This window comes from Morus notabilis, unplaced genomic scaffold, assembly GCF_000414095.1.
Source record: "Morus notabilis unplaced genomic scaffold, ASM41409v2 Scaffold697, whole genome shotgun sequence".
NCBI lineage: Eukaryota > Viridiplantae > Streptophyta > Magnoliopsida > Rosales > Moraceae > Morus > Morus notabilis.
Genome location: NW_010357121.1, coordinates 474,732 through 482,980, shown reverse-complemented (window position 1 = coordinate 482,980; position 8,249 = coordinate 474,732). Strand labels below are relative to the sequence as shown.

Below are 8,249 nucleotides of genomic sequence, written 5' to 3'. Positions count from 1 at the left end.
TCGATTTAGGACACGTGCACCACGGGATTCAATTAAAAGACCAGGAACTAGATTGCAGAAGGGAGGCCAGGAAGGTAGACCGTTGCGTGTGGTAGTTACCGCCCGTCAACAACGACGCGTGAGATCCATGTGCTGCTGTATTTCTAACACTTTCGTCACCGTTTCGGGTGTTTGTTTTTCAGTGCCGCTCCTACCATGCTTCACATATCTTTGGCATTGAGAGGCTTGGTCTTGCTGGATTGATCTTTTAGTATATTTGTAAAATTTTCACAGTTTTTTTTTTTTTTTTTTGTTTATGTTAGTGTTGTAATAATGGCAATGGTTTTCTCGTCTACTGGTATTTTGTATCAACTAGCGCTCTTAGTCTATTTGTGTGGCTTAGGTCCTCTCCGTTGTTGGGTTAAGGGTGCATTTGTGTTTTCTAGTCATATGAGTGACACTCATTTTTATGGCTTTAGATTTGTCCTGTATCCTATCACTTTAGTGGCTTTTCGATAAATTCTCATTATCAGAAAATATTGGGATCTTTTTATTTTACAAATGTTACCCATCAAAATATTTACTTTTCGTTTGATTGGAGGGTTAAAGGGGTTTGAGTTCAGATTTAGGTTCAAACCAGTGTTTATTTGTAAAAAGTAAAAAACAGTTTGAACCTCTTAATGTGACATTTAAACCTTCAAAATAAAAATATTTCTAAACGCAATTCCCCTTGGGTTCTTAAGGTTTAAACCCATATTCAACCCCGTAGTTCAAAACCGACATGGTTCAAACGTACTCTGATTTGAACCACTTTACCAACCGAACCCTTACTTTTGCACTGATTTAAAAATACAAGAGAAATTTTTCGTATTTATGAGGGAAAAGTTAAAAACTGTCTTTTTATAAAAATGATATTTCTATTATTGACCTCTTTAATCATAAATATCCTTTATTAAAATAGATTTAATCTAAACAATAAACATAAAGAGAATAATGAATAAAGGGGGCAATATTGAATATTGATTTCACATTAAATTTTAAAAATTAATTATAAAAATTTCGTAATAAAAAGTATAAAAATAAAATTTGAATGAAAACACAAGAAATATTTGCGAGATTGTTTCATGCATAAAAAACAATTAAACAAAAAGTAAAATATGATTGATATTGAAATGAACTACAAAACATGGGGGCAAAGGCAAGAGGGTCGTAAACTTTTACCCAAACCTTTTTTTTATTATATTTTTCTTCTAGTGGGGGTAAGTAGTAATTTTATCCCTATTTTTCTGTAAAATTAAATTTATTAGTCGAAATTTAAAGAGACATTTAGTTCATGAATTAGAATCATGATATTAGAACTGTTTTTTTACGTATATTTTTTATAAGAAAAAATATTTTAATAAATCATAAACTATGATTCGAATCAAAGCATAAATTCACTTACTAAACGTCACTAAATTCTAAATTTTATTTTTTATTTTTTTATTTTTCTTCCGATAGAAAAAAAAAAAAAGAACACATAAAAAGGGGTCAAACAAGTAATTGGCCGTCCAGGCGTCCCCAGCACAAAGACGATAAAGCTAAGCACTGACAGGGACTAATTATTGCTACGTCCATTGACTAATAAAAAACGAAAAATCAACAAAAAAGAAAAGAAAAAGAAAAAAAATTGAAAGAAAAAGAAAAAAGAAAAAACACACAAAAAACTTGTGTCATAGATTAGCTCAATCAAATACTCTGCAAGACTGACTGTAACTGCAAATTTCTCTCTCTCTCTCTCTCTCTCTCTCTCTCTCTCATCTTTCTCTCTCCTCTTGTTCTTCATCTCTCTCTCTCTCTCTCTAACTGCTGACTGGTCAGCTTGGTAGCCAGCTAACTTCCATTGCTTTACCGAAGGTTTTGGTTTTTTTTTTTTTTTCCTCGAATCCCTCTAAACGACGCTTTTACGGCCTTTGGTTTTTCTATCGTCTTTCTCTCTCTCTCTCTCTCTCTTTTTCCGATTCATTTCATTTTCGTCCTCCAACAATACAAAACAAAAGGTACTTTTCTTCGCTCTCTCTTTACCTTTTGATTGATTTCTGTCTTTGGCGAAGCTTAGATTTCGTCGCTCCGGAATCTTTCAGCCTTAAATTCGATACCTATCTGCTTTTTGTTGCTTGTTTTTTGGCTTTAAATTGACCGCGAATTTTCCGAGTTTCGATTCCTGTTTGGTTGTTGGGAAAGAGGAAGAAAACCTGTGTGGGAATCGAATTTGAATTCAAGGTGGAATTGGTACTCGAGAAACTGCGCAACTGTTGAGATTCTGAAACTGAAAGAAAAGAAAAAAATTATTTCCATTTTTTTTGTGAATATATAATTCTGCGTTTGATTCGTATTTTTGGAATAAAAAAGTCTATAAATTTGATAAGTTTTGTACCTCAAGATTTGGTATGGGTTAGGTCATCTTTTTTTGGTTTTAGGTTCCGTTTTCAGATGATATTGAAAGTGAAAACTAGTAAATTTAATTCAACGCCAAACTTTATATTCAAATATTGCCACAGTTTTTCTAGTTATTTTGACTGTGATATTCTAGAAGGATACTTCTGAAGTTAATTGAGAAGACAAAAATGAAGCTATAGCCAAACTTCCGCAGGTTTAACATCAGCTTTAACTTCAATTAGTTACTATTTTAGGTTTTAAATTTTTAAAATTTTAAATTATGAATAGTTGGTTCTTATATTGTTACTAAGTGGATAGTTAAGTGAGTAAATGTTTTATTGTGGCTCAATGCTTGAAAAAATGTTCCAAGCTCTTTGCCTCAATTTTTTTGTATCTGATGTAATTTCTGCTGTATATCTGAAGTATTTATGTTTCAGATGCTGGGAAATTTTTGCAGAAATGGCAATGATTCATATGTTTCTTGATCCTCACGGGTTAAAGTCCAACGATCTGCGGGTGTGATGTCGTTGAAGATGGAAGTGATCTTTGTAATTCTGATCTTAGCTTGGCTGCGTTCTTTTGTATTGTCCGATTTTCAAGGTACTGGATACGAAACCGTGATAAGATTGCTTAACGCAGGCTAAAGTAAACTAAACATACAGTATTCACATAGAAAAAAGCTTTGGAACAACAAGAAGGCATCCACAATGAAGTGACTTAGTTTTAGCCTTGTTGGGGCTGGATGGGGTTTCAAACATATGAAGCATCTTGTTTAGTCCGTGATGTTAGTTTTCATATACAGTAGGCATAAACTGAAACTTGTGTCCTGTGAATGTGACAAGGATGAAAATTTTTGTTTTTCTTATACAGACATTGTCTACTTCTACTTTTGTTCTTTTTCTTTCTCGCATGGTGGGTCTCTTGAGGTTTCCATGTAGATAGAATTCGTTTTAAATCATTACTTTTCATTGTTCTTTTTGAGGTTTATGTACAGGTACGGGGTAGAAACCTCTGCATGTTTGTTTGAGTGATGCAAACATTTGTTTTTTCTGCTTCAGGAGACGCGCTCAATTCATTGAAAAGTTCGCTGAATGCTTCAAGCAATCAGCTCAAGGACTGGAATCCCAACCAAGTTAACCCATGCACCTGGTCCAATGTTAACTGTGATTCTAATAATAATGTGGTAGCCGTGTAAGATATTCTTCTATGTGCTTCTCTCTTTTCCTCTTTTTCAGTAGTGTTTTGCTCGTATGTGTTGTTGCTAGTTATATGCTACCTTCTTGGCTTGTGAAGAACTAAATATTAGCTCACAAACTTGAATTACCTAAAATGGTCTGTGCTTTCCCAAGCGCCTCAAGTGCCAAACTGTGCTTAGTTTGATTGTTATTTGCAGATCATTGTCGAATATGGGATTTTCTGGAACCTTGTCCCCTAAAGTTGGAGCCTTGAAGACGCTCAAAATTCTGTAAGTACAAATGACTGCAGCGGAATTGTGTCCATCCTATTTTTGTCTATATTTAAGACTATCACTAGATATGACGAACAATGTTATATTATTTTGTATTATGTGAAGTGTTCCACTCTTTTTTTTATTTTATTTTAAATTTTATATATTTTATATTACGTGCTCATTATTGAATTTATGTGCATCACAAAACATGTAAATGATGCAACTTGAAGGTGATGCTGACTGATAGAGGCTATTAGCAATACATACTTATTGATGCAAGAACTTTGCAGTATTTGTTTCCCTACTTTCTTTCAATTCTTGAATTTGCATACCATTTATGTATGACCCTTATGTCTATCAGATGTATATATGCAGGTCATTGCAAGGAAATGGTATAACTGGCGAGATACCAAAAGATTTTGGAAATCTAGTAAATTTAGGGAACTTGAATTTGGAGAATAATAATTTAAGAGGTCCAATACCATCGTCTCTTGGTGATTTGAAGAAACTTCAATTCTTGTAAGTGGTACCATACGTGTTATAAGTTTTCGTGTTTGTCTAATGACTTTTGCATGTTTGATAATTTTTTCTTTGACAATCTTTCTATCATGCAAGCAGGATTTTGAGTCAAAATAATCTGAATGGGACAATCCCCGAGTCACTTTCTAGCCTTCAGAGCTTGATTACTCTGTATGATATCATATCTATAAGAAACCTTAACTTATGTATTCTTTTATTATATTATTATTATTATTATTGTTGTTGTTGTTATTATTTTACTTGAGTTCTTATCAAAGAGAATTGTCGGGCCTGTTTCCACATCGGGAAAATTTAGCCTTATCTCTATTTGGTGTTTGATAGCATTTTATGCTCTGTCGTTACAGTCAGCTAGATTCAAATGATCTGAGCGGTCAAATTCCTGACAAATTATTCCAAATTGTCAAGTACAAGTAAGAAGAACATTCCAACTTATTATTATCTATTACTGACAATGTCTTCAAGTATGTTGTTCTGTTATCTTTCCCTCTCCCCTTCCCTCATTGTTCATCAGCATACTCTTTATTTAGTTTGTGTTTCTTGTTGTAGTTTCACAGGAAACCGCTTAAACTGTGGCGTAGATTTCGGTCACCCTTGTGCAACTGATATTGACGATTCAGGTCATACTGGATTCATTTAGTTCTCTGCGAATTTCAATTACCCAATTTCCCTATATTCTGCTATATCTATTCTGCTATATCTGCTAATATCTGTTGACTCTTGACAGGGAGCTCACATAAGCCAAGTGTTGGAACAATAGTTGGAATTATTGGAGGACTGGTTTTCATTCTCTGCATTGGACTCGTTGTCTATTTTCTTTGCAAGAATAGACGAAAAGGCTACAAGCGGGAAGTTTTTGTTGATGTGGCTGGTCTGTGCTACTTTCCTATGGTTTAACAGATAAATTGCCTTGTCTTATGTTAAATTTTCATTTGTTATCTTAATAGTGTAAATATATTCATATTGTTTCCACGTGCTGAAGATTAAGGCTTCGTTCATTTCACCGATTCGAGTTTTCAGTTTTAGGTTTCTACAGTAAGCTCTCAGAAAATGTCACATCTAACTTTTCCTGCTACAGTGAAAAGCTCTTAGAAAATGTCACATCTCAGCTCGAATTGAAAAAGATCATAATTTGCATTTGTTACACATGCAGTTTGGCTCTTTTGAAATATTCTTTTTAAACATTCTTAAATTTGGGCTCAGGTGAAGTTGACCGAAGAATAGCATTTGGTCAATTGAAAAGATTTGCATGGAGGGAATTGCAGCTAGCCACAGACAACTTTAGCGAAAAAAATGTCCTTGGCCAGGGAGGTTTTGGGAAGGTATATAAAGGGGTGCTGTCTGATAACACGAAAGTTGCTGTTAAACGGTTGACTGATTATGAAAGCCCCGGAGGAGATGCAGCTTTCCAGCGTGAAGTTGAGATGATTAGTGTGGCAGTCCACAGGAATCTATTACGACTTATTGGATTTTGCACAACCCCGACAGAACGCCTTTTGGTGTATCCTTTTATGCAGAACTTAAGTGTTGCCTATCAATTACGAGGTATTGCTTCTAAGTCATAAATATTCAGAGTTGCAGATGTATATCTATTATCTATAGTTCTATATTGCCTTTTTTATTTGTTACCTAATTCTAAGTATTAATGCAGAGATAAAAGAGCCAGTTTTGGATTGGCCCACTAGAAAACGAGTTGCTTTGGGCACAGCCCGTGGTTTGGAGTATTTGCATGAACATTGCAATCCTAAGATCATTCATCGGGATGTTAAGGCTGCTAATGTATTACTTGATGAAGACTATGAAGCAGTTGTCGGAGACTTTGGCTTGGCAAAGTTGGTGGATGCTAGAAAGACTAATGTGACAACTCAAGTCCGTGGGACAATGGGCCACATAGCACCTGAATACTTGTCCACCGGGAAGTCATCAGAAAGAACCGATGTTTTTGGGTATGGAATAATGCTCTTAGAGATCGTCACAGGTCAACGAGCTATTGACTTTTCACGCTTGGAAGAAGAAGACGATGTTTTATTGCTTGACCATGTAAGATATACTTGTTTAGATGCTTGTGCAGGTCTTTCGACTTTAAACTTGTCACGCTGTGCTCTTTATTTATTTATTTTTTCCTTCTGCAGGTGAAAAAGTTAGAAAGGGAGAAAAGACTGAATGCTATTGTGGATCGCAATCTGAATAATAATTACGACCTCCAAGAGGTCGAGATGATGATCCAAGTCGCATTGCTTTGTACGCAGCAACAGCCGGAGGATCGCCCAGCCATGTCAGAGGTGGTGCGGATGCTTGAAGGAGAGGGGCTGGCTGAGAGATGGGAAGAGTGGCAGAGTGTCGAGGTCACTCGTAGGCAAGAGTATGAGAGACTACAGAGAAGATTCGACTGGGGTGAAGATTCCATTTATAACCAGGATGCTATTGAGTTGTCTGGTGGACGATGATGTAATATTTTAATGCATTGTGGCCATCCCCTCTTTTCAAGTCACAAGAATATGTAATATTCTTTTTGGTAGGTTTAGCTTGGTGCTCACTAAATGAAGCATGCCAGTATTTCCTGTTTGCTAAATCCAGGCCTCTATATTTCGGTTTCAGGTCTTGGTGTTTTTCTGGCACATTCTCCATTTTTTGTTGTCGTTTTTAGCATTTCAAACTGTATATCTCTTCTGAGTACATTCTGCAAGTGTGCAAGCTTTAAGAATACAAAACCTCACTTTGTATGATTTCAATGGACACACGTGGGGAAATGCAAAAATGATACTCAGAACACACTTATCTTTACATTTATGTAACTAAATGTTGTAAACTTTTTATTCTACGCCACTCAATTCATCACAAAATATCTTTAGTAGATATCTTTATCAGATTACTTTTATTCTACGCCACTCAATTCATCACAAAATATCCTGTTTCGGTGTTTGAAGAGTATTCTGGTAAAATATGAAAATAAAAAAAGATTATTTTTCTTCTTTATAAAAAAGAGGAGACATCTCCTGTTTCGGTGTTTGAAGAGTATTCTGGTAGAATATGAAAATCAACAAAGATAATAACAGACGAGATGATATATATATATATATATATATCTATACTATTAGATTTCGGAGGCATGTTAGGATAATTTTCTTTCAATTTTTAAGCAAAGGGGATAAACGTTCTCAAATGAGTGCGTAATTTTATCCTGTGATCTCATCTTCTCCACATCATGGCCCCACTTTGTATTTTCTCTTATCCTTCATTTATTCCCTACTAATACTATAGTATGTTCTGGGAAAATATGAATACCGTGATGAAACGTTTCACACAGAATATGATGGTGACTATTGACAAATGTCTTTAATTTATCTGCTTTTGTGAAAGCTTCGAATACGTCATACGTGAGACGCGTGAATTTTTTTTTTTTTTTTTTTTTTTTTTTTTTTTTTTTTTTTTTTTTGGCTGAACGTGACACACATGTGATGTGATGTCTTTTTTTGGCCGGAACATGTGAATATGATTTGTACGCTTCTTTATAGGCTCTTTTTTGTAAATTAATCTCAAAATGATGCTTTTAAAGGTGTGCTCATAGAAACTACTTTAAATTAGGACCAATGTAACCATTTGCACAGAAAGCTTCTTGTGAATCAGATTTGTTCTGTTCTTGCTGTTTGGAAAATCAACCATAACTTGACCTTCTTGTTTAATTAAATAAGACCAATGAAAAATTAATTCCATCCAGACCCAACTTAGTACAAAGGAAGACATCATGAGTTTTAAACGCAGGATTTATAAACTACCCTTAGAATCAAGTACAATAACTGGCCTTCTTAACTTATCGTTTTTTTTTTGTTCGTCCTATTTTTAGATTTTCTTTTATTTCCACTAT

At 34.7% G+C, this 8,249-nt stretch overlaps 1 protein-coding gene across 3 annotated transcripts; it reads left to right on the top strand.

Moving 5' to 3' along the window:
• The first annotated feature begins 1,724 nt into the window (after positions 1-1,724).
• On the top strand, positions 1,725-7,120 carry LOC21404962 (probable LRR receptor-like serine/threonine-protein kinase At5g10290). Of its 3 annotated transcripts, none has more exons than XM_010089311.2 (12): positions 1,725-2,018; positions 2,855-2,997; positions 3,456-3,588; positions 3,791-3,862; positions 4,223-4,366; positions 4,466-4,537; positions 4,732-4,797; positions 4,934-5,004; positions 5,112-5,255; positions 5,588-5,929; positions 6,036-6,424; positions 6,517-7,120. In XM_010089311.2, the coding sequence occupies exons 2-12, from the start codon at positions 2,919-2,921 to the stop codon at positions 6,829-6,831; spliced, it is 1,827 nt and encodes a 608-aa protein (XP_010087613.1). In that variant the 5' UTR covers positions 1,725-2,018; positions 2,855-2,918; the 3' UTR covers positions 6,832-7,120. The 3 variants fall into 3 exon arrangements, with proteins under 3 accessions (XP_010087613.1, XP_024021693.1, XP_024021703.1); XM_024165925.1 differs by having other exon boundaries at positions 2,835-2,997; XM_024165935.1 differs by lacking the exon at positions 1,725-2,018 and adding an exon at positions 2,226-2,241.
• Positions 7,121-8,249: the final 1,129 nt, after the last annotated feature.